This window comes from Anomalospiza imberbis, chromosome 4, assembly GCF_031753505.1.
Source record: "Anomalospiza imberbis isolate Cuckoo-Finch-1a 21T00152 chromosome 4, ASM3175350v1, whole genome shotgun sequence".
Lineage (NCBI taxonomy): Eukaryota > Metazoa > Chordata > Aves > Passeriformes > Viduidae > Anomalospiza > Anomalospiza imberbis.
The window spans coordinates 73,051,590-73,078,627 of NC_089684.1; the positions used below are offsets into that span (position 1 = coordinate 73,051,590).

The 27,038-nt window shown below is 43.9% G+C and overlaps 1 protein-coding gene across 3 annotated transcripts in view; it reads right to left on the bottom strand.

Moving 5' to 3' along the window:
* ATRN (attractin) overlaps positions 1-27,038 on the bottom strand; it is a 146,653-nt gene that overhangs the window by 76,416 nt on the left and 43,199 nt on the right. For all 3 annotated transcript variants that reach the window (XM_068189187.1, XM_068189188.1, XM_068189189.1), the window contains exons 4-15: positions 21,916-22,044; positions 19,800-20,005; positions 18,187-18,355; positions 16,655-16,745; positions 15,296-15,539; positions 13,646-13,829; positions 11,256-11,410; positions 6,813-6,897; positions 4,697-4,917; positions 3,428-3,549; positions 2,792-2,930; positions 682-863 (exon numbers count right to left, since the gene is read on the bottom strand). In XM_068189187.1, the coding sequence (XP_068045288.1) occupies positions 682-863; positions 2,792-2,930; positions 3,428-3,549; positions 4,697-4,917; positions 6,813-6,897; positions 11,256-11,410; positions 13,646-13,829; positions 15,296-15,539; positions 16,655-16,745; positions 18,187-18,355; positions 19,800-20,005; positions 21,916-22,044 (1,927 nt within the window). The remainder of the gene's footprint in view (positions 1-681; positions 864-2,791; positions 2,931-3,427; positions 3,550-4,696; positions 4,918-6,812; positions 6,898-11,255; positions 11,411-13,645; positions 13,830-15,295; positions 15,540-16,654; positions 16,746-18,186; positions 18,356-19,799; positions 20,006-21,915; positions 22,045-27,038) is intronic.

Here is a 27,038-nt window from a genome sequence, read left to right on the forward strand (position 1 = left end):
GTGCCATCAGGCCACAGCAGCTTTCCAGGCTAATCCAACATTTTAGAAGAGATGCACAGCATGTTTCTTTGTCAGGGCTGTAGCACCACCTACACAACCTGCCCATGACATCTCCCTTCTTCTCCCAGGGACAGGAAAAAGTATGTATTTATTTCATTGATGCATGAAGAGGGAAGAATTCCAATTCACTTCTCCCTGGGCCTGACAGAAAAGCACCTGCCACTAAATGACACCCAAACAATGCCCAATAAGCCAAGCAGCTCTCTGGAATAAGAAGGTGACATTTGAAACAGCTGCTTTTCTGCGTGGAGTAAATAACTCAACACTTTACAATAAACACCTCCAGTGCCCCAAAAGGGCTTTTATTTATAAAATATTGTGCACAGGTCACCAGAGGGCTCCTGCTGCAGTCCGGTATTCCACCCGGAAAACACGGGTGTGATTCCAGCACAGAATGTGATCTCTCTAAGGCACTGTGTATGTTTATATTTATCCTTTCCATTTACATTCTCTACAATTTCAGCTCAGAAGCACCCAGAGGGTACACTGAATTTGAAAAGAAAATCAGTTGGTTTTGATTAAGAGGCATTTCCATTGTGCACAGAGCACACAATACTCCAGCAAGGACTTCTCCACAGCCACAGCTTTATTACACAAGGGACGGACAAGAGAAGCACTCACTGAAGACTGAATCTTCTGCAGCTCCTTCAGAACAAATTCCACCTTCTTCTGGGTGGTGAGAGAAGCCAGTAAAGCACCGTTGGACCTACAGGACAGTTTGGCATGATCGTAGGTCTCCTTGGCGCTGGTGATCTTCAGGCAGGAGTTGCCAACCAAATGCCAGTTTGTTCCGCAGATATTTTCTGGGGGACAAGGAGGGGAAAGAAACTAAACCCAGAGATGCACATGACCTTCCCAACAATCAAGGTAGTGAAAGAACCATTGAAAAACATGAGCCCAGGTGGGAAAGGGGCCAGTGGCCTCTGGGCTGTGCCAGCTCTGGGGTGGCAGCAGGGCCAGGGCAGTGCCCGTCCCTGTGCCGGCACTGCTGGGGCACCTCCAGTGCTGGGGCAGCTCTGGAGAGCCCTGGAGGGGCTGGAGCGTGGCCAGGGCAGGAACGGAGCTGGGAAGGGGCTGGAGAATTCCTGAAGGAGCTGGGAAGGGGCTCAGCCTGGAGCAAAGGAGGCTCAGGGGGGACCTTGTGGCTCTGCACAGCTCCTGCCAGGAGGGGACAGCCGGGGGGGTCGGGCTGTGCTCCAGGGAGGAGGGGAAACATCCCTCAAGTTGTGCCAGGAGAGGTTTAGGTTGCGTATTAGGGAAAATTTCTTCCCTGAAGGTGTTGCCAAGCACTGGAAGGGGCTGCCCAGGTCAGTGGTGGAGTCCCCAACCCTGGAAGAGTTCAGAAAATGAGCAGACATGGCCCTTAGTGCTGTGGCTTAGGGCCATGGTGAGGATGGGACAGAGGTTGATGACGATCTTGGAGGTATTTTCCAGCTTTAATGATTCTATGAACTCCACCACTAAGAAATACCCACAGCCCCATCCCAAACCAGCATGACTTAGAGGTGTACCTCTAAGAGAAGTGTTGATACATAACAATATTGGAGGAGAAGGAAATCTGTTCAGGGGAGCTGAAGTCTGACATCAGCATTTGTACGTAATCAAAGCACTTATTACAATGTTGAATAGCAAAATTGTTGTAGGAGAAAGAGGCAAAAACCCCCAAATTTGTATTTTGTTGATGTCTTGAAGACACCTACTCACTCACAGTTGTCAGGGGACCTTTTGGCAGGAGAGGGTTGTTGTGCTAATTCTGTCCACAGCACTAACTTCCAGGATTAATCCCTGCTTCAACTGGAGCACAACCCCACTACTGAAGAACTCCTTACACTTTGTGATTAATTATTTCCCTTACAGAAAAAACCTTGATGGGCATTTCCAATGTGAATTCAGACTTAACAGATGGAAAAGCTCTCAGGTGTCAATTTTTCAGATGAGCTTTTTACACATATGATCAGATCATCCCCTTTTCTACATCAAATGAAACAGACCAACCTCTTTATCTATCTCACTAAAAGATTTTTTTCTCACTTTCGTTGCTCTTCTTCAAAGTCTCCTCAATTTTAAACTGTTGCAGACTGGCAAACACCAGACCTGGACATGTCCAGACCTACCCATTCCTAGGGGATGGCTTTCCATGTCCACTAAAATCCATTAATGGGTTTTCTCCTCTTTCTCTATATTTTATTACTTAGAAATGTTAATCACTGAAGATCCTGTATTTCTCTCCCAGTCACTGGGATAAAAAAAAAAAGTTACTGCAAGGGAACTAATAACCAACTCCCGTGAGCTCCACTGGAAACACTCTAATAGGAGAATTTTCCTTAAACACTTCAGGTCTTACTTGCCTCATTTGTCCAGTATGTGCCATTATGCTTTCGCACAATTTTATTTCCTAAATTAAATAGCATGCATTATTAAATCTAATATCTTGCAGAAGCCTATTATCAACAGCTTTCATCAAATGAAAAGGGAGCAATGACATACAGCCTAATAATTATATGAGTGAGCATAGTCCTCTTCAGACAACTGGGAATGAAAAATATTCCAGCAGACTTGCTGGATTTACTACAAATTAAATTTCATACCAAAGCTATTATGATTAAACAACACTATTTGCTCCATCTTAACACTAAAAATTACAGATTTGGGGTTAAAACCAACAAAAATTTTTAAAAACTCGCAACAACTTTTGGAGTGGGTGAATTTGGTTTATGCCACCAGTACCTACCTGGCAAAGCAATGCACTCCTGGTTCCTAGGTTCCCACTGACAGTTTTGATCCATGGCACAGCTTTTACAACTTGTCTTTTTGTTACAGTAATAGGCAGGATTATCCTTAGGACAATTGTCATAGAGAGTAACAGGAACCTAAAATAAATAGCACAGGTGAGACTTTTTCTGATATCCAGCCAAGTGGGTTTATAACAGCCATGATTACAACACTAAATATCACAGTCCAGCTCTACAATGCAATTTATATATCCAAAAGCTGTGGAACTGGGCACAGCCTGGACTGGTTGTCCAAGATATTCCCCCAAAATACTGCCTGCCATGTTTTCTGTACGTAAGCTTTTACAAGAGAGCTATTTTGTTTTTTTCTAGGGAAAGTCCTATTGATACCAAACCCAAAATGCGATTATTGAATAATCATGCCTCCACCTCTTGCCCTGCCCACAGCCATCCTCCTAAATTCATTGTAAAATACCATGCATGGATCAAATTGAAAAAATCCAAATACGTAGCACTTTTGAGCTAGATATGCACTGGGAAAACAAAACAGGGACCATAACACTGACAGATGGAAACATGGACATTTGCTATTCCAAAGGGTAAATTTAAACTAGGGAAGTGTTAAGAGCCATTACCTGTTCCTCTGTGCAGTTGTTGTGCGCTGGGACACACTGGTCAGAACACCACTGACAGCTGTTTGTGTTGGCTGTGCAGCTGTAGCAGTCTGTAATCTGATCACATTTTTCATTGTCTACAACTATTAAAGAAAAAAACCTGCATGACCAAAAACAGGCATTTCCTGACAGAGCTCTAAGAACTTGATTATTTACAGCAAAAGATACAACCAAATAGCAGTGCCTGTAAATTTTCTGTTAGCAATTAAAATCAGGTACTTTCATGTGTTTGAACTGACAGAAAATTGCTTTTATTTACAGCAACAATCATTTTTAGTGCCCAAGGAGCCCTAAAACACACCACCAGAAAATAATGCACCAAGACATGAACATGCACATGAACTAAGACGCGTTAATGCCCAGGGAAATGATGCCAGAGGATATCCACAGGGACAGCGGCCATCCCCCAGCACAGGCCCATCTTCCTGTAAGCCTGGCTTTCAAGTGGAGCATTTTCATGTGAAGCTTGAACTTTTCATTCATCTTTCCAATTATTTATTGCCTGTGTTTTGTGAAAATTTACTGTGCATTGGGAGCCCAGCAAGGCAAAGTCCCCTTACATCAGTTTCTATTAAATTATTAAAGGCTGCACATCTGTTACAGAACCAAGGGTTGTATAATGAATGTATCAGGATAAAGTTGTTTAAAATTATCCTAAGGGGAAACACAGGAATCAGACCTTAAAACACTAATTCATTTTATCTGCCTCTACACAGAATCACAGAATCCCAGAATGGTTTGGGTTGGAAGGGACCTTAAAGATTATCTGGCAGCAACCCCCTGCCAAAAAAAAAAAAAAAACTTTTCCTAAAGCAGTACTCCTGCTGTCTCTTTTGAAGAGTACAGGATAACTCCATCAGATCCACATGTCCTTCCTTGCCCCATGGTGCTCTTCAGCCAATTCTTGGCTCTCACATGGCCAATTCTGGGAGCAAACATTTACAGGACCAAGCCTGGTCCCTGGCTGGTGATGCTTGCTAGGGATTGAAAAGCAAGTTCAAGAAGCAGGGTAGGAAAAAGATCTCATGAACAAGCAGCTTCAGGAGCAGGAGACAGAAACACTTCCACACCTCTATAACCCTTGGCCAGAGGAAGGGCTCCCAGGACACAGGGAAGCCCAACCACAGCCCCCTGTGTAAAACCTGACCTTGGAATGGCACACAATTAACACAGGAGGAATTTGGAAGGAGAAAAAGAGCCTGCACGCCTTTCAGGACAGGGAACACATACCTGGCTTGGGAGGACAGTCTTCAAAGACCTTTTGCTGCTGCTCCAGTGTTGCATTTTCCCAGGGGATGCAGCGGGGAGGGCGGGGAGCCCACACACATCTGACACCAGGGCCAGCCCCCAGGCAGGATGTCTCGTTGCCAAAAGCCTCACATCTCTCAGGTGTGAACTTCAGGATGTCACTCAGGAGGAGGCTGTTGAAGCCTCCAAACACATACATGGTGCTGGACAACATGGAAGCAAAGAGAGAAAAACTGGCAGCTGTTTTCATGGACAGAGCACTGCTCCAGTAAATGGGATTTAAGATCTGAGGGAAGTGTTTTATTACATGCCAGCATATATAAATCCAAATAAATAGCTCTTGGTTAAGGGAGGCACTAAAGAAAAGGTCAGACAAATTTCACTGTTTCAGAGAAGCCAGCGAGACTCCATACAGAGTCAAAGCCATTCAAGGTCATCAGCCAATCTTCCCCTCCAGCCAAAACTTTGAGGGGACCTATCAACATGATTATACATAAAATGCTGCAAAAATGTGGGATCCTCCTGTAATCTACACTGTCAAGACACAGAGGAAGGCTAAAAACTGGGGAGATGGTACCACAGCATTAAACCAGAGTTTAGAAACTGTAACAAAACAATTTGTTGCTGTCACTCTCTCTGCTCCTCTGTAAGAAAACCACACTTTGCATGGCTGGTAACAACTGAGCAGAATCATTGTGTCAACTAAAAACCCGAAACAATCCCCAAACCAATCATATTTTGTACCGGTAGGAGTGGGGGATTTCAAATCTCTTTCAGTACCCCAGCTGCACCAGACAAAACATTAAATTTTAATAGTTACACAAAAATGTCACACAAAAATTCTCTGTGCATCTGTGTCTGTCAATGCACCTTTAAAAAGATGGTAAGAAGGGCCAAGGTAGCTGAAAAGAGAAGTTCTGGTTGAATAATAAGTATTTTTATTATGATTTTCATTCTATTTTAGAACTCCTATGAAATAAATTTCTCAAACTTGGTTGCACTGATTCAGTAATAGCTGTTCATCTGGAAGCAGGGATATCACTACAGTCTGTAAGGCTTAACAGCCAAAATCTCACCTAAGATTTCACCCAAATACTGAACATCATGTGCCTGGGGAAGAGCAGTCCCACAGCATAAGGTGTGTAAAGTGAAACATGGACAAATTTTAAAAAGCATGAGTGAAATTCAGATTTGGAAATAAATGTTGTCAGTGCAGCTAAGAGAGAAATGTGAAATACATTGAAATGCACAATTATTAAATAACTAAAAAATAGAAATATATATATAAATAATGACAAAAAACCAAATTATTGAAAAAACTAAGTGAGCTGAGACAGTTTAGCCCAGTAAAGAAGGGCTGATGGGAACAGGTGAATACTGAAGACATTACAAGAGTGAAGATCTGAAAACTTTCAGAGGTTCACAGAATGGTTTGGGTGGGAAGGAACCTTAAATCCCACCTCACTGCACTCCCTGCCATGGGCAGGGACACCTTCCACTAGACCAGGCTGCTCCAAACCCCATCCAACCTGGTCTGGGACCCTTCCAGGGATGGGGCAGCTCAAAGCTCCATGGACAAGGAGGTTTGTGCCAGACCCTCAGCCCCGTGCTGCAGTTCCTCATCCACTCGTGCCCATTCCCTACAGAACACCTGTGCCCAAAGCCCCAGAACACCTGTGCCCTTACCTGTTGTACAGCACAGCAGAGTGCCCAAAGCCCCAGAACACCTGTGCCCTCACCTGTTGTACAGCACAGCAGTGCCCAAAGCCCCAGAACACCTGTGCCCTTACCTGTTGTACAGCACAGCAGTGCCCAACGCCCCAGAACACCTGTGCCCTCACCTGTTGTACAGCACAGCAGTGCCCAAAGCCCCAGAACACCTGTGCCCTCACCTGTTGTACAGCACAGCAGTGCCCAAAGCCCCAGAACACCTGTGCCCTTACCTGTTGTACAGCACAGCAGAGTGCCCAAAGCCCCAGAACACCTGTGCCCTCACCTGTTGTACAGCACAGCAGTGCCCAAAGCCCCAGAACACCTGTGCCCTTACCTGTTGTACAGCACAGCAGTGCCCAAAGCCCCAGAACACCTGTGCCCTTACCTGTTGTACAGCACAGCAGAGTGCCCAAACCTGTTGACATCGTGGTGCAGAGCCGGGCGAGGCAGCACAGACCATCGATCACAGGCTGCAAGGGACAAAAATCGTTTCAGAAATGTTTCTCTGGACAATGAACGAGACAAGCCACAGACAGTTTCTTCCTGAGACATCCCCAGGTACCTGAGATCCTCCAGCAAAGGCCCTGGAGGGGCTGGAGCGTGGCCAGGGCAGGGAACGGAGCTGGGAAGGGGCTGGAGAGTTCCTGAGGGAGCTGGGAAGGGGCTGGAGAGTTCCTGAGGGAGCTGGGAAGGGGCTGGAGAGTTCCTGAGGGAGCTGGGAAGGGGCTGGAGAGCTCCTGAGGGAGCTGGGAAGGGGCTGGAGAGTTCCTGAGGGAGCTGGGAAGGGGCTCAGCCTGGAGCAAAGGAGGCTCAGGGGGGACCTTGTGGCTCTGCACAGCTCCTGCCAGGAGGGGACACCCGGGGGGGTCGGGCTGTGCTCCAGGGAACAGGACAAGAAGAAACTGTTTTTTCTCCTTTACCAGCAGGATTTCTCACCATGTAACAAGTTCTGGTTTTATCTGTTTATACATTAATTATTTGCAGTTTTGCCCCAAACCAGTATCACTGAGAACAGAGGCTTATCTTCTTTTTTTACTTTTTCCATTGCCATTATGTTCCTAGAGGGCAGATATCCATGTTTTTAAAAATATTTTTCACTCATCACAGCTTAAAGATTTGTGGCTGTTTTTCTCTTTTAACACAATGTTAGATTATTCCATCTTTTTCTATTAGCATAAAATTTGTAAGTTCTGCTTCATTTTTACTTGGTTTCTCAGGTATTTTTTTTCTTTGGGCAGCATGGGAGAAAAAAACAAATTAAGAAACATCCAACCCACTGAGCAAAGGAACAGAAGTAGAAAAAGTCAGTCCAATTCATAACACTTAAACTTTGTGAAGGGAATGGATCACCTTGGGGGCCAATATCCCAGAGGCACTTGGATGCAATTGATGCAATTAAGACAGAAAAGTCAATCTTCTGTAAATATCTACAGGGCCCTCAAATATTCCTAAGACTCTTTAATATGAGATAAAACCATTGTGTTGTGGACTGACCCTCTGGAAAAAAAAAGCCTACAAACCAAACTAGTCCATGGATAAACTGAAAGGGCAAAGAAAAACAAAGTTTTAATTTTTTACTAAATTTAATTGGAGAATTTTTGGATAAAACAATAGATGCAGAGCAATTTTGTTCAAGAGCACTGATAAAGAAAAGACAGAAGACACAGATTTAGTACTTTGATCAATTGTGATTTTGGAATTTATTTCTACATGCCATTTGCTCCATTTTCAAAGAATTTAACCTAGCCCAGCACCACTCTCAAGCCAAGCATGACAGTTCCAATTTTAAATAGAAGACTTCAGAAAAATTGGACAGCAATTTACAATTTTTTAGCCATGAAGTTGTGTGTTATGTGAGGCCAAGAAACATGTTTTTCTAGATTAATAGAAGGCCTGGAATATTTTGTTTTCTAAGCTTCTTTGCCATTTTTAACCAGAGATCAAATACTGGAGAAACCAAGTAATTCTGAGACTACAAGAATCTTCTCCTTCCTGACTTAACCTATAACTTACAATGCTGGGATTTATTAAATGCATTGTTCAAACAGAACATATCAGCTGCAAAAGCATCCAGCATCTCCTTATGCTTGCCATCAGAATCAGAATTTTCATGGGGTAAATAGAAGAGTTTTAGTTTCTCTTCTGTGGGGAGAAAAGATCCATTTAAATGCAGCACCTTTACATAAGTAGCAGGTGGAGTATTAAGTGATGCATTTTTCCACACAAAGCTGCTGCAGAGCAGGAAACTTTGACAAAGGCCAGAGAGACCAATTTTGGGATAGGAAGAGCTAATTGGCCATTTCAGTGTGCAGAAAATAGGGAAAATACAGAGAGACAGCTCTGCCCAAGTGCTCACCCAACCCAAATGTCAACCGTCCAAAGGCTTGTCCTGAGAATGGAGAATAACACATGCACACAGCTGGATTGTTATCCCAAAACTTTCCCAAACTAGGCAGTACCTGGACAATTTGGATTGAATATGCCCCAGGCTGGTCAAGTAGAGGATAAAGGACAAGAAGCATTCAATAATTTTTGTTGCTCACCCCCAGCACACATCTCAGTGCAAGCTGTTAGCATTGCCCCACACAGAAAAAAGGTTTTATGTCCTCCCAATACTCAGTGCATGTGCTCTGATTACTTGGAAATTTGAGGAGGAAAACCAGAAAAAAATGATTAAATAAATAAAATTAGTTACTATCAAAATAAGTTTTAATGACAAAGGTTAAGGAGAAGACCGGGGTTTGAAGCATTTGTTTCAGACTGGATTTAACTCCAGTTCTCCCCACTCTTCCAACCATCACTGTGATCATTAATCAATCATGATGGCTAATCAACAAGATGTAAAAATCTTGTTGACAGACAGACAGCATACTATAAAAGTAGGGAATAAAGACAATTATTAAGCCTCTTCACTGAAGGCTCTCAGTATCAACTGACCTTGCTTGGTTTTCTCGTGCCTTGGGAACACCAAGGGATAGATAACAGCGGGGTTATATGGGCTTATTCCCATGGAGACCAACAGAACCATGATCAGGGTAATCAATTACTGCAGAGATCATGCATGAAGAACCACTGAAAAGGTGTTTCTGCTGTGACACAAATGATGAGCCACCACCCTAATGCATTCCTAGTCACATGGGATAAGGGAAATCATGCACAGTGGCTCCTGCAATGAAGAGAACAGAAGTGGTCTCATTTCTGAAAAAAAAGCTGCTCTTTTCAGGCTGAGAATCTCTTCTCTAAGGAATGAGGGACTCAAGAACACCTCTCACCCACCATGAGAGGTAAAACCAATGTAAGCTCCACACGTCAGTGTATATCTGGTAAGAACTGGAGATGCTGACTACATCACTCATGTCATGTAACATGTTACCTAAACTGAATCAAAATGAACATCATTACTGGCATATTCTGTCAAATTAATGCAATTTGTGTTTTACACCTAACAGAGAGTTCAATAGGTCAGGGCAGATAGCAGAATGCAGAAAGAAAAATCTATCACTGTTGCTACCAAAGTTTAAAAAAATCAAACTGTTTATGTTTATGACTGCCACAGAATGATAAAATACTCTGGGCTGGATGGCACCTTAAAACAATCTCATTTCAGCTCTGAGCCATGGGTAGGAATACCTTCCACGAGACCAGGCTGCTCCAAGTCCCATCCAACCTGGTCAAATACCTCATTTTAACTCCCCAATAAAAAAAAAAAAATCAAAACAAAGCTAGCTAGGAGCACACAAAGATTCCAGAGGGATGTAACTAGAAATCACAGGAGGCAGAATGGAATGCTCTAACAGAGAGCAAAAGGGCCCAAGGATACCAAACCCTGATGGCCCAAGTATTCACTTGCATTTTCTTCTTACAAGCCAGGAGTGAGATCTTGGTGGACAGTCACTTACAGACTTCAGGGAAGCCACATTTAGGGCATTCTGAGAGCAAAAGGTGAATGTCAGAGTACAGAGTGGCATTTTTCCCCAGTGTGAATTATCTGCATGTGTATGTACCTTCTTTTATGTAATTTCACCTCATCTTTCCTTCTTGTTCTTAAACTCAGTCTCTGGAATCCAAATCCACAAATAAATGCTGCCCTCTCCTGGCTACTGAAACTCAGCAAGTCCAACCTAATAATTTGGCTTTATGATTGAATAAAGGAGTACACTGTACAGGTTGAGTTTCAGCAGGGTATAGTGCTTGTAATTGTCCTAAGAACTTGAATTTTTGATCAATCATAGATTAAAACACACTCAAAATATAAGAATAGATTTATGGTTGAGAAAGCAGGACAGGAAACAGCCTCAAGTTGGGCCAAGGAAGATGTAGATTAGATATTAAGAAGTATTTTTTCATGCCAGGGGTTGTAAAACACTGAAACAAGCTGCTTAGGGCAGTGATGGAGTCACCATCTCTGGAAGTGTTCAAAAAACATGTGGATGGGGCACTTGAGGACACGGTTTAGTGGTGAAAATGGTGGTGGTGCCGGGTTGCCAATTGGACTTGGTGATCTTAAAGGATTTTTCCAACCTTAATGATTCCATGGTTTTATGATTCCGTAAAAATACGCAGTCTAAAACCAAATTTATAATGCCCAAGATTGTGTATAAACTGTTGACAAAGGAACTGCTGCTGTCTGTAACTGGAAATCACTGCACCTCATGTGCTTGGAATTCCGCAGTAAGGTTATGAGTCTCTCCTGACTGCAGATCCCTGTGCCCAGCAGCATTTGGGATAACACACCCACCATAAACCAGCATTCTGGAGACAAACTGAGGACAGCTCCCTGGGAACAGCCAAGTATTTGGGGTTTGTTATTATTTCTGCAAGAACTTACCAATATCATAGGCCATGAAATCCGAAGAAAAGCACTTGGCTCCGTGGCTCATGGAGGTGTCATTGTGAGTGTTTCCTCCAAACACCAGCATGGTCCCACTCACTATCACAGCTGTGTGCAAGTAGCGGAAAAATCGGCTGTCTTTGAGAATAGTCCTTCAGAAATAAAAATGCATCTGTTAATGAGACTGCTAAGTACCTGGCAAAGGCAAAACACTCCATAACTCCAAGCTGAAGAACACTTTGAGGGTGAGGATAGTATCTAACTACTTTTCCTAATGAGCTGCTTAACAATTACATTCCACATTGTTCAATTCCACCTGTAATTTCATTCTCATCTTTCCATTTGCTTTGCCAATTTATAGGAGAAATATACCTATGAGAGCCTCTTTCCAAAGCTGTGGATCTTCAAATCATCAATTCTTCCCCTAGGGATTCTCAAGTTTTCACACTTGTCTTTTGAACACAGTCAGCCTGGGAAGACTCCAATATTTTGTAGTAACTCTGCTTTTATAGCAAACCAAAGAAGTCTTTCACACTGGACTCACTCTGCTCACAACCAAAAATTCTATTTTAAGGAAATCTATATAGTTCCTGAAAATGGAGCCCGACAGGTTAATATCTGCACAACACGCTGGCTCATTGGTGACTAAATCATGGAAGCACTAATGAAACTCACCACTGATCTCAACTTCAATCAGCAGGACTGACAGCACCGAACACAAATGGCCATCTTTTGGAGGATTTTCCTACCTTTCTGCGAAGATTTGTGTTCAAGGAGGACTCTATCCCTGTGCCCCTCAGGTGAGAGCCCACCTGCAGAGCTGCCCCAGCCCTGGGGCCAGCAGCAGGAGGATGTGGAGCTGCTGCAGAGAGCCCAGAGGAGGCCCCGGAGCTGCTCCAGGGCTGGAGCCAGCCTGGGAGAGCTGGGAATGTTCCCCTGGAGAAGGGAAGGCTCCAGGCAGAGCTCAGAGCCCCTGGCAGGGCCTGGAGGGGCTCCAGGAGAGCTGGAGAGGGACTGGGGACAGAAGGACAGGACCCAGGGAATGGCTTCCACTGCCAGAGGGCAGGGATGGGTGGGATATTGGGATTTAGGAATTGTTCCCTGGGAGGGTGTAAGGCCCTGGCACAGGTGCCCAGAGCAGCTGGGGCTGCCCCTGGATCCCTGGCAGTGCCCAAGGACAGACTGGACATTGGTGCTGGGAGCAGCCTGGGATAGCAGAAGGTGTCCCTGCCATGGCAGGGGTGGAATGGGTTGAGTTTTAAGGTCCCTTCCAATAGAGGACATCATGTTGAGTGTGTGGTTGACATGCCTGAGGGACAGGATTTGTTCCATGGGGACCTGGAGGAGCTCAAGAAGAGGGCCCATGGGAAGCTCTTAAGATTTAACAAGGGAGGGCCTAAATCACTCAAGAATAAAAGAAAGAGTCAATGACACAAAAAAAAAAAGCAGAGGTAGAGATGAACAGACAGTCCTACACTTCTCCACATGTTCAACAGGGCTTGCCAGACTGACAAAATAAATGTGACAAAAGAAAATTGGTGCTGCAGGAGTTTGGAAGAACGACGTCACATTTGTTAAGTTTCTGCCTAATCGGCTAGATTTGTCCACTCCATGGCTGGAGTGGAAGATCAAATTAATCCAGAGAGGAAGTGGGGTTATTTCTGTGTATACAACTGAGTGGGAAGGAAGGGGGCTGGAAATTAGTCACTCATTACCTTCCTCATCAGTACAGACTCACAAACAGATGTTGCAGAAACACAAGCTATTTTAACACTCAATAAGAGATGTAGTGACTCAAATTTACATGCGTTAACCCAAAAGACAGTCAGGAGCCTTTAGAATCAACATTAAGAAAGACACAGAATTAAGGAAAATGTATTTCACCTCTGTTGCTCCAGGCAGTGAAGTGTGACTATAGCTTTTTAATAAAACTCACCTTTGGGCAGCAACAAATCACAGAAGATTTCAGCTTAAGAAATGAACATTTCAAGCAGTTACAGAGCCAGAAGAAAATAGGGTTATAACAGAAATTCTTTTACAGTCTTAACTGCAGAATGGATTATCACTCGCTTGACTGCAGTAACTGCACTAATATGCACAGGCTGTATGGCTAGCAAGAAAAAAAAATCAAATATTTTTCTTTTCAGCTCAAATCAAACAATAGATTAAAATGGATTTCTTGGCTTGTTCACAGCTTTGATTATATTGATTATATCATTCTCTATTCATAAGGGGACATAAAAACAAGAGATCCAAGACTACGGCATCTTTCCTGAATTCAGGTAGATATAAACCACTGTACCCTCATCAAATACCCATCCTCTTGTTCACTACAAACAAAACTGACAGGGCAGTAAACAGGAAAAAGACAGAGCAGAACCACTTACCACATGCGGGAATCAACTTCATATTTGTACAAATCATCTGCCAGCCTGTACTTGTTGGCACTGAAGGCTTTGTAACCCCCGTGGATATAAATTGATCTTGTGTTTGGATCATAAACACTGCTGTGACCATATCCTCCTTGCACCAGAGCTCCACTCGTCTGCAAGATGCTCCAGGTGTTTGTCACTGAAAAATATGAATGGCAAAACATGGTTCATTTCTGTCCATTAGTAACTCATCAACAACATGGTGAAATAAATTGGGATTCCCCTGATTCACATCTAGACACTGTCTCTATCACTTCATATCCAAAAATATTCCCCTTCAAAAAGTCTGTTGTCAAGAAGCATTGCCAGGTATTTTTAACTGGAGCAGAAATAGCTCTTTCACAGTCATTTTTTACATTTTGCAGACAAGCTAAGTAAATGAGAAATAAAAAGTAGACAAATAATAGATTGCATTTGAATGACATGAAAATACCAGCACTGTGACTTGATTTGGAATGGGACTCAGGAGCACTTTTACTTTTTATATATATATAAATATATATATAAATCCAGACAGCACTGAAGCCAAGTCTGACTGTGAAGAACACTGCAGTTAAAAACTAATATGTGATTCATGATCCTATATCTCACTCACTAAAATAACATTGGTCTGAAGCACTTTAGACATATTATAATGGCAACTGAAATGAAAATGCCACATTACGCACCAAATCTCTGTAGTAAGTGCTGAATGAAACCCTATACAAGCTTCCCAACTCAGGCAGAGCAGGCACACCAAAGGCAAAGGAAGTGAACAGTCTGCAAGATCACACATGGCAGAAACAAATCACTGCCCCACAGGCCCTGGTTCTCTCTGGATTTCTCCGAGAGGAAGAAATCTCGCTCACATGGACTCCAGAGAACCAGGCTCCAGTAGGTCCTCTGGATCAGCATGACTGGAAGACAAGGACAGCAGGTCCAAAGTGCAGACAGGACCACTATTCCTGAATAACCAGCACACTCCTGTTGTGAACCTGCTGTGCCTAACTGCGATCCCAACGTGGTCCACGGAGCCAGGAATGTGCCTCCATTTCTGAGCTAGGTACAAGTTCAGTTTGCCTGGAAAGCTTCCTGTGCTTCTCCACTGGTTATACTAGAAACCTCTGGATCCTAAAATCAGAGCCTGGAGTATTCCAGGATATGGGGGTCAGATCCTACCAGGAATATGGGAATCCAGAAATTCAGCACCTGGTTCCCACAGCATCTGCTGCTGCGGACATGGGTGTCAGGTTAAGCAGATATTTGGTCTGAAGTGTTACAGCCATTATTATATTTGCAGAATTAAAAAATCATTTCAGAAGTACTTGTTTTGTCAGAAGGAGAGAGGAAAACTAATCTAAATTGTTCCAGAGTTGCCCTGCTTTACCTCTCAATTAAAGCTTGATATCTTTGGGACCTAACACTGAGTATAAAGCTGGAGGCACGTGGCTGCCTGCTCATTGGGTTATACAAATCCGTTAGGTTCCACTTCTTGTACATGCAAACTGGAGGAGGAGAACACATTTGCCAGTGTTTCCTGTCTGAACACGAGTCGTTTAAATAACCTCCAAAGCAGCTGCTCAGTGCCAGGGCCGGGCAGGGGGCTGCACTCCCTCCCTCACTCACCCAGGTTGTACTCCTGGACGTTGCTGATGTAGCCGTAGAGGGGGCAGTGCCCGAAGAGGACCAGCATGACGGTGCTGTTGTCCCGCAGGGTGACCACGTGGGCCGAGTGCCCCACCACGGCGTACTGCTCCTTGGCCCGGGGTGCCAGCACGGCCCAGCTCTGCCTGGGGATGTGGAACACCCACAGCTGGCTGCTGACGTTCCCCGTGGCATCCAGCTTACCGCCGTACATGTAGATGTTATCCTGAAAGAAGGCACACAAGGGCACGGAGTGCAGCATTTAGGAAACAGCTGTTTGGTAAGCAACGAAGCTACTGCTCTGAAGTTACTTCATAAAGTCCCCTGGAGAGGGACTGGGAACAAGGCCTGGAGGGACAGGACACAGGGAATGGCTTCCCACTGCCAGAGGCCAGGGCTGGATGGGATCTTGGGAATTAGGAATTGTTCCCTGGGAGGGTGTGAGGCCCTGGCACAGGCTGCCCAGAGCAGCTGTGGCTGCCCCTGGATCCCTGGCAATGCCCAAGGCCAGGATGGACACTGGGGCTTGGAGCAGCCTGGGACAGTGGAAGGTCTCTGCCTGCAGCAGGGGACTGGGACTAGATGATCTTTAAGCTCCCTTCCAACCCAAACCATTCTGGGATTCCATAATGAATTTCCATGCTTTGAGGTTCTTCAAGTCCTGTTTGTGAATGACGGTGTGTGGAGTTTTTTGAGTATCATTAAGTTTTGCCCAGGCCTGCACTGTTTGAGCTAAACAACATTCCAAAACCCAAAGGACAATAACAGATCAGCTAATTTCCTTTCCACAGACTTTGCCATCCTGCTCTCACATGGTCTGCACTCACAGCAAGGCACTCAGGTGAGAAGGGAGGTAAGAACAGCCAAAAGCCACTTGCTGTGTCAGATGCTGGAAGATTAGATTCACAACTTACTTGCAGAGCAAGTAACAAAAATCCCTAATCCCCCAACTCTGCTCTGGTGTGTTGGACAACAGAGCTCATAAAAATATTCATGTGATCTACATAAAAGACAGCTGGGGAGCTCCAGCAAACTCAGCCTCAGGCATTCTTGTCAGCACAGACAGCAAGAAGGAAATAATGGACTCACTGGCCTCAAATGTCATCCTCAAAATCTCTGGAAAAAGGGCAAAGGAGCACACAGGCAGAGACACCACAGACTTCCTAGGACAGCCACCCAAGGATTCCCTGGAGCACAAGGGTGCAGCCTGGGCTAAGCACGGACAAGCCCCTGAATGAGGAACACTTCTCTCAAAGCAAGGCTGATCTGGGACAAGGAGTGGGAAGCAGGAGAGAAGAAGGGGAAATCAGCTGGGAAGTGAGTCTGGAACACTGAACTTACCTTGTGCAATGCCAAGGAATGACCATATCTCATCTCTACTGAGTTCACAGAGCTGTTCAGTGGAAGCCACTCTTCAGAAATGAGATCATACCTGTATAATTAAAACTGAATTACTTTCCAAGGAATAGGTATTAAATCTGAGAATATGATTGCTTGTCCCTTCTAAGATTTGGCGGAAATTATTTACCAATATAGTGTATTATTTATATACAATTATTTACTGAATTATTTACTTATTAGTTAGATATAATTATTATATTATATAATAATAGATTGTTATTATATTATTATATTATTATTATATTATATAATACTGAAATAATAAATCCTGTCATGATTTCAGCATGCACAAAGTTCAAACAAACTTCTTATGGGTTAAAAAAAACCAGTTGAGCCTGCTCTGTTACTCAACATCCATATATTGATGTCCTTTGCCCTGTTTTCTTTTCCATATAAACCCAAGAGCTAGTGCATTGCCTACTAAGCTGTGACAACCTACACCACTTCTCCCTCAAAAAAGTAGGAAAACCTTACAGTAAACTTAGGTGATTTCCAATTACTTGATTAAAAAAACTCTGCCAGTGCTTAAAAAACACTTTTTAATTATATCTTTGCCATTCATGTTTAAATTAACATAAACCCTCTGGCCTGAAAATGGCTTGTGGCTTTTCATTTAAAACAAGGCACTATATTTGCCAGGCTTAGGACCTTGTGAGATAAAATCATTTCTGAGAAAGCATTCAACAAAGCCATAGGGTATCCTGTTAAAAAACAAGGTGCGACTTTGGAGGAGTAAATTGTGGGTGCAACTAGCAACCGTTCTACATTTAAATGTGTGTTTTCAGCTCCTCTTCCCCTATAAGAACTATTACTTCGGGATGTGACTGCAGAATACACAGCTCTCACTTGGGTCCATCAAAGTGAGGTATGTGAGTATCTCTGGAAAAAAATCCAGCTTCTGCCTAGATCTGCACTAAAACAATACAAAAGCTGGGGTTTTTTTTAAATGGAGTATTTCCATGAAGCACATGATTATTACTTTATATTTTAGTGACTGTTAAATCTCCTCAAACATTTGCATAAATGCCCTCATCCTAATGCCATTCCCTGTTTGGTGTCCCATCCACTGTGGATAACCATCCAGAGCAATCAGTAGGTGTTAATTAAGGAGCCAAAAACTCAAGTCACACAGACACAACATAGGGAAGGGCTAAAAACACTGTAGCAAAATAACCCTCTTTGAATATGAGGCTAGATGTAATTTAGGAGCTGGCCCAGAAATATACAGAGAATAGTTAAATGCTGTCAGACACAGATGAATCAAAAGCTCACTGAACATCAAGAACCTCACGCTGTTCTTTTCCAAAATTAGCATCCCCCATCTCAAACGTGAGCCTGAGTTTTTATTATGGTTGTTTTCCCTTGGAGATGAAGCAAAGACCAAAGCAAAGCACGTCCGATGGCATTTCCTAAAAATAACTCCCAAATCTAAGTTCCTATTTTTAGTTTTTGTTATCTGGGTTTTTACTCACGCCAAAACCTTCTGAGAGTCAGAATGATTGAAGACATAGCCTCCAACAATCCACATTTTATTGTCATGGATGACGGCTTTGTGAGATGCTCTAGCAAGTTTTGGAAGAGTGTATTCTTCCCGGGTCCAAAACGACTGGTTTGCAGGAAGACGAATTGAACAGCCAGGACCTGGGAAAAGAAAGTTTAAAAACGGGTTTTTTCCAAAGCCTGTATTTCAGCTAGAGGTCACTCTCCTGCTAGTGCTGTAGTTCATTGCATTTAATATGAGACTAATTCTTACATGTCAGTAGGTCTGTGCAAAGGAAACATGTATGTTCAGGCCAGATCACTGCCAAGTTGGATGTGGTGGATCAGCTCAGCTGGACACGAGAACCAGGTATTTCACATGTTCAAACAGGTCAACTATGGCAACCAGGCTCAAATTTGCTTCAGGTGCATAGGAATGAGGCTTGAAGGGATGCCTGTACACCACAGGTTAGTCCCACTTTGGATGGTGACAAAGTTGCTTTTAAAAGCAGAATCACACACTGGGATGGGTTGAAAAGATCCCCTTTCCACCCCCCTGCCATAGCAGGGACACCTTCCACTATCCCTGAGTGCTCCAAGCCCCAGTGTCCAACCTGGCCTTGGACACGGCCAGTGTGAGGCCACACCTCGAGGGCTGTGCCCAGTGCTGTGCCCTCAGTTTGGGAAGGACTTTGAGATGTTTGAGCTCATCCAGAGGGGACAACGAGGCTGGAGAGGGGCTGGGAACACAAACCCTGTGAGGAACGGCTGGGGGAGCTGGGGGTGCTCAGCCGGGAGAGAAGGAGACTCGGGGGTGACCTCAGCACTCTCCAGAGCTCCTGAAAGGTGGCTGTGGCCAGCTGGGGCTGGGCTCTGTCTCCAGGAACTGACAGAACCAGAGGGCACAGCCTCGAGCTGCACCAAGGGAAATAGAGGCTGGGAATTAGGAAAAAGTTCTTTACAGAAAGGTGATAAAGTTCTGGAATGGCTGCCCGGGGAGGTGGTGGAGTCCCCATCCCTGGGTGTGTTTAACAAAGCCTGGATGTGGCACTGGGTGCCAGGGTTTAGTTGAGGTGTTTAGGGAAGAGGTTGGACTTGATCTTGAAGGTCTCTTCCAGCCTTGTGATTCTGTGATCCAGGGGCAGCCACATCTGCTCTAGGCACCCTGTGCCAGGGTGTCATCACGCTCATGGTAAAAAACTTCTTCCTTGTATCTAATCTAAACCAGCCCAGTTTCAATTTAAAGCCATTCCCCTTTGTCCTGGCATTCCAGGCCCTTGTCCAGCCCTCATGGCGGCCCTTTGGGCACTGGAAGTAGCTCTGAAGTCTCCCTGGTGCTTTTTCTTCTCCAGACCCCCAGCTGTCCCAAACTATCTCCAGAGCTGAGAGGCTCCAGCCCTTGGAGCTTCTCTGTGTCCTTCTCTCCAGCATATCCATCCTTCCAAATGAAGTGTGATCTTTTGAATTTAAAAAGCAGATACTCTGTTCCTAGTCAAAATGCTAATACTTGTCAGGCAGAGTATTCCCACGTACTCCCGGTTAAACTGCCAGCTCCATACATAGAAAATGCATCCCCAAAGCTCTGTGTATCCAGCAGGAGACTCACCTTGCCAGCCTGCGGAGCACACACACGCTTTGGAGCCGTTGAGGCTGCAGTGGCCCCTCTCAGGAGCCCCGCAGTTCCCCGGGCAGTAGGGAATGTCACACGCCTCTCCCTTCCAGCGCTCGGCGCACTCGCACTGCGGGGCCATGGTGCTGCTGTTGAGCCTGCACTCCCCTTGGCCAGAGCAGTTATTGGGACACACATTGAAGCTGGGGACAGAGCACAAAGCAGCTCGTCAGAAAGGAAAGAGATTCCCAAGAATTATTAACAAAGGCAAGAGTGATGATGAACAAAGTGAATACAAATCGTTACAAACCAAGAGAGAGTCATCTGCTACCTGGTGTGATGCACCTGTAGAGATTTGTGCCCTATTCCTAAAAAACTGCCTCACTGCACAAGTTAAACTAGCAGCTCTTCTGAGAAAATTATCAATATTCATTTTAGCCATTTGTATGGCAAACTACTTGCCTTAAAACAGTAAGTGAGGACTTCAATCAGAGTATAAGGCTGCTTGTGGTGTCTGTGCAATTTATACTTAACTGCTCACAATTAGGTGCTATTCTGGGATCTGTTTACCAAGAGAACAACTGGAGATTAAACCCAAGCCAAAGACACGTCTGGTTTGAATAATTTCTGATTTTATAATATCTGCAATGTAGCTGAGGCAAAACCAGATACAACCTTGGTAAAGGTCCAAATTTTGAGATCATAATAATTTCCAGACTCCATTTTTTGCTGGTGTATCAACCAGAATAATTCACAGATGAGAATCAGTACCCATATTCTCACTGTCACCAGCTCCAAGACATAATTTCACAAGTGTTGAGTGAACTACTCCCTACACTCAGTAGTAACTATGAAGACTGTTATGTACCATTCCATCTGCTTCCTGGAAAAATGTTATGAGGAAACCTAAGAACCGTAACACAAAACAGCACTTGAATATTGTTTGAAATTATGAAGAAAACAAAGAATTAAAAGAATATTGTTCTTGAAGACAGTATTTTATGGCAATGGTGCAAATCCAACAGCTAACAGTAGGTGGAGTCCTGGTTTATGCAATCAGCCAGACTTGGAAAACACTGCCTCTTCAGCTCCTCTGATCCCAGTAACTTTGCATAGGCTCCTCATCTTCTTCTGGAGCTTTCAAGGGATGCCCTCTATTTTTAAAAAAATCACTATTATGTGGGTTATAAAGCACATATTTGTGCTCTTACTAAGGATGAAAGCACTCAGACTTGATATTCAAAAACTAAGCTCCTCATTTTAAGAGAAAGTCAATTTTTGCAAGAAGTCAGTTATGACTGAAGTTTTTCCAGCTACTTTTTCTGAAAGAGGTGAGACCATCTGCAGGTTACTCCCAAATTAAATCTCCCAATGTGGCACAAACATAACTTGCATCTGTAGGAGCAAAAAAAATCCAAAGCTCATGATCCCTACAGAAGCAAAACCTTCCATCTCTGTGACTATGTCCACACATTTACCTATGTCCACATTTACTGCTTTCTAAAAGCAGTTGATGAATTAGGGAGCATACCAGAATTACTTTTAAAAAGCTCATCAATGAGGACTACATACATGTCAGTGAACAGAAAGCACCCATCTGTTTAGAATATGAATGAAAGAATATAAAACCAGTCCAGAATAAAAAGAAGCCAGATGAAGGGATTAAATCCAGGGATTGAATAAGAAAGCAAATCCCAAGGATGAGGACCCTCAAGAGCACGTACAGCCCAGTGTCTTAAGTGAAATGTGTGGCTGATGGAAAAGTGTGTTTGTGCTAAAGTATCACTGCAGAGCACTCAGGAGCACAGACGTGCACAAAACATATCAATTCTTGTTGATTAGATAGAATCAAATTGATCTAATAACATAAAATAAATAATAAGATGTCTTTTGGAGCAAACATTCGTCCACACTTAAAACTGACAAGCTGCAACATTGAGCACATGCCACTTATTAGCTGTTGCAAGGATGTAATAAAGATAAAAATCTAATTTCAGTTGTCTGCTCATAATTACACACTTCAATGGCAATTGCTTATTTCAAGACAAAAGTAAGAAAAGGGAAAACTCCTTTTGCTCAACCTGCAGCATCACTGTGGAGTGGTGCCACTTACTTATAGGTGATGTTAAACCCTGTGAGATTATAGGCAGCATCACTGAAGAAATGTAGAAGAGCATATCCAGAAGTAGCTACAACTTCAGGTACTGTTTCATTGCTGTCTTTCTCAGGAACAATAAGACCACTGGAAAAGTAAAAGAACATTATTAGAAATTAAATAAAAGGGAGCAAAGCAACAAGAGTAAATGCACCCGTACTTTCAATAAAATAATTGAATTCCAATAATATAATTGAAACTCAACGTCTTTCCATTATTTGAAATATAATGAATTTGTGGAATCATAAATAAATGTATGTTGGAAGTATTTAACTTGAAGCTGTCTAGAATGTTAGTTATCCGTATCAAAAACCTTTCCCTCCCTTGTAACTCCGCAAAGAATTAAGCAGGTTGCATTCCTAAAATAAGGGGGCACGTTTGGAAACGGAAATTAATGTGTCCCAAAAGAATAAAATCGGTATTACCAAGTTAAACTAAAGGTCTGCTGAGCCCAGATCTCCTCCTGACTGTGGGCTACAAAAATGACTGGGAAAGGCTGTGACAAACCAAGCAAGCACAGAGCATTGTGTGATGTGTAATCCACCTTCCAGACACCCGGTTCAGATGCTTAGACCTGGAGAATGCACCCAAGCCAGCACAGTTAAATAAACCATTTATCCATGCTTCTATTCAATTAATTTCTTAATCATTTATATCCTTTTCACCTGAAAAATCTGCAGTAGCGAGGTTAACAATCTAACTCCACAACAGCAGAAAAAGGATTATTCTACTCATTTTTGACTTGCTGCCTCTTGGGTTCCTTTTCTATGAGAAATACAGTCAGCCATGGAATCACAGACTGGCTTGCATTAGAGGCTTAAACCAGAGACTCCTCTCCCTCCAGCCCCTGCCATGGCAGGGACACCTCCCACTGTCCCTGGCTGCTCCAAGCCCCACTGTCCATTCTGGCCTCGGGCACTGCCAGGGATTCTGGCCTTGGGCACTGCCCAGCTGCTCTGGGCACCCTGTGCCAGGGCCTGCCCACCCTGCCAGGGAACAATTCCTAATTCCCAAGATCCCATCCAGCCCTGGCCTCTGGCAGTGGAAGCTATTCCCTGGGTCCTGTCCCTCTCTCCCCAGTCCCTCTCCAGCTCTCCTGGAGCCCCTCCAGGCCCTGCAAGGGGCTCTGAGCTCTGCCTGGAGCCTTCCCTTCTCCAGGGGAACATTCCCAGCTCTCCCAGGCTGGCTCCAGCCCTGGAGCAGCTCCGGGGCCTCCTCTGGGCTCTCTCCAGCAGCTCCACGTCCTCCTGCTGTTGGCCCCAGGGTGGGGCAGCTCTGCAGGTGGGCTCTCACCTGAGGGGGCACAGGTGCCCTCCCCTGCTGCCCAAGCTGAGATCAGCCCAGGGCATGGGGATGTTCTGGCTCCCAGCTCACAAGGCCAGGGAATGTCCAGTTTCTTACCCACCAGCATCACCAAGTCCTCCTCCCCAGGGCTGCTCTCAATCCCTCCATCCCCCAGCCAGTTCTCATACTCAGGATTGCTCCAATCTAATGCAGAACCTTGCACTTGACCTTGTTGAATCTCATGAGGTTCCTACAGTGCCAGTCCTTGGGCATGCCCAGGTCCCTCTGGATGCCATCTTATCCCTCTGGCATTTCAACTGCCCCACATCTTCTCATCATCCCTTCTTTTATAAGCTCCACTTGACTGATCACATCCATGTTTGTTGTCTTTTCTATCATAGCAGCCTGTCACATTCTCAACTCCCACCTCATTCTTTGCTTCACACTTCTGGATGCCTTTGGCTGTTTCTCTCACCCTTCCAGATTCTCTGAGATCCTCCAGCCTTTTAGTTTTCCAGGACTGGCAGAGTGAAGCAAAGATGGCAGGCAAGACTATCTACAGTATTCCAGACACACTACAGATTTATATAATGGTTTGTCAAAATAATTGTAGTAAACCGACAAACTAAGATGAGCTTTGAAAAAAGTAACTATTAACTATTTACCTATTGCACTAAAGACTTTGCATCCGAGAGGGAATGTTTATTTTTCAATTAACAGAAGCCTGACAAAACCAAAAAAAGTAAAAGTTGATTCCTCCCTTATACAAAAGGCATCAAAGTGGGCACAAATTCAAAGTCTATTGAATTGATGTTTTAAAAAGCCTTTTTCCATGTACAGCACATTGTCTACCACCCCCTGTTCACAGCCAGCTGCTATTTTCCTGTACAGATCCACCTTTCCCCAGCCTCACTCCCATTTTCCCAGGCAAAGCTTTGTGACAAGCAGGGACTCGAGTGGCAGAGCAGAGCGTGTGGGGCAGGAAGCCAAGGGAAGCAGCCCGGCCTCGCCCCGTGCCCGGCCACTCCCCGGTGCCCAAGGCCACCAGCAAGCAAAAAGCAATGATGAGAAGAATTTCCACTTTTCCTCTTTTACATCTATTTAGAATAGAAAGCAAATGCAGCTGAAGACAATTTCCAAGGACAGAGTAAATGACTTTATCTGCTCAAGGAAATCACTCCCAGCTATCCACAGCACCCACTAATACCACCTGGGAAGCACTTTTTTGTGACCTGAACTTTTCTGTCCCCATGATACAATACAGTGGTGTGCTCCAAGAACAGAACAGACACCCAGCAATCCTTTTTGATACAGATTTGGGGGTATTTGCACCAAAACCAGCAGATGAACAATCTACCTACAGCAGGATCACACTGAAAACTGCACAACAGCCCTTTCTGCACAACAAATCTTATGGTGGACAAAAAGATATCCTTCATTTTACCAACACACCACAAAAATTACTGGAACCTGATCCCATGTTTTGGCTAAGCAACTCCAGCACATCTGCTGATAGACATTTTAAGAAATATTTCCTTATGAGAAAGCCAGATTTCCCCCGCTGCTCATTCACTTCTCAATGATATGGGATTAAACAGCAAAATTAATTACCCTTTCACCTCTCTGGAAGAGGTGCCTTGTTTCAATCTCAACGTTTCAGACTTCTGAAGTTTATCTCTCCCAAAAGACCATCTCCCACAAAACCAAAGAACAAAAAGCCTAACAAACTTCTTGTTTGGTTCATAATATTCCTTTGTAATGGACACTGTAGGACAGTACATCTTCACCACAGGAAAACAAACATTTGAAAATAATTTGGGTGAGGCAAACTGCAGCTCAGGGACAAGAAAAAAATTGCTTTGTTCTGGTTTCTCCTTCAGCACTTATCACTGATATTACAGGGCAAAATAGGTGGAAGGTAAGACAAAAACTCCCCTCAATAATATTTCCTAATAAAAGGACTATCACTAGACAATTCTTTATTTTCTCATAGAAATCTCAAATTTGGGACTTTTTTGACCAAAACATAGGTACCTCCATAACAATGCTTACATCCCAGATACTCCCTGTTTCCATCTTTTTCTGGTGATTCATGTGTAAATAACTAAAGAGGATGTTATCCCACCTACACAAATTTAAAACGCTTTAAGGAAACTTAATCACAGAATTGTCTGGGTTGGAAGGGACCTTAAAGGTCATCTAGTCCAAGCCCCTGCCATGGGCAGGGACACCTTCCACCAGACCAGGTTGCTCCAAGTCCCATCCAACCTGGCCTTGAACATTTCCAGGGATGGGGCATTTTAATTTCTTACAGAGAAAGCCATGAAGAGAACACAACACAGTGGGAACAATCAGATGCCTGAAAGGTTAAACCTCAAAAACAGTCAATGAATCAACCTGCTCCCAGCATCATATAGAATAAACAGAAGCACATCAGAATTTACATCTACCATGAAAAAGAATCCAATAGGCAGAATCAGAATGATAAAAGATTATGTAAAACTTCCTTTAAATTACGATCCAGAATCTCTGAGCAACTCAACTCTGGCCAAGATTAGCATATTTCACAACACACTGCTTTTATTTCCTTTCATAAGGTTTCAAAACATTTTGCAACCATCTCTACTCCAAAGCAAATAAACACTCCTACTCAGCTCAGCTGCCCAGTGGCACCCAGGGAAAGGCAAACCTCTGCTTTGGACTGAAGTAACATCTATTTCCTGTAGGCTGAAGTCAATGGTAGAAAGTAAAAGAGTATCAGGCCATAGAATAGCCTGAGTTGGAAGAAACTTTAAAGATCATCCTGTTCCACCTGCTGCCATGGGCAGGGGTACCTTCCACTATCCCAGGGTGCTCCAAGCCCCAGTGTCCAACCTGACCTTGGACACCTCCCAGGGAACAATTCCTGCCCAGTATCCCATCTAGACCTACTCTCTGATAGCAGGAAGCCATTCCTCCTTGTCCTGTCACTCCATCCTCTTGTCCAAAAAGTCTCTCAAACTCATCAGGGAGGCTCACTTCAAGTACTGCAAGTCCACAATCCAGGAGACCCAACTTCTCCACTGCCCTGCACACACTGCCCTGTTCCTTCCCCTAGAGCATTGAAAAATCAGAATAATTCAAAACAAAGGGCACCTCCTCTATTATTTTTCCTGGATTTGCTATGTGAGTATCATGGTACAGGCATATTCCTCATTTCCTCCAGGGACACAACCTGTTAGAGATCAAAGCATGAGAAGCTCTACTAAGCAGAAAAAGGGCAAAATTGGGAGTCACAAAAGGAAAGGGTGAAAATACAGAGTAGAGCTCACGGAGGAGCAAAAGAATAAAGATGATACTGAAAAATCAGCTTTGCAATCCATCAAAATCCAATGCAAACAAATTGTCCTAATTTTACAATACTTTGATCCATCTGAACACACACATACACAAAATGGCAATATTTCTGTTAGTAAACACCAGTCCATGCACCTCATTCATACTCAGAACTACAAAAGTAAAACTAAACAAACTAAAAATAGAAGTTACAGAAGACTAAAAATAAAACATCAGCAAAAAATAAAAAAGGAGGGAAGAGAATATAAGGAGACATCTCAAATGTATTGCCTTAAATGAAGCAAGATGACTCCCAAACATGGACTTTTAAGGAAATAAAGCCATTGCAACAACACGTACTAAAAAAACCCTAGACAATAGATTCACTACAGAGCTGGCAGCCCCTCAAATTACAGTCTTCCTTGAAATCTTCTCCCCTTGGTGCAGTACAGGCAGACCCAGCTGCTGCAGCACCACCACAG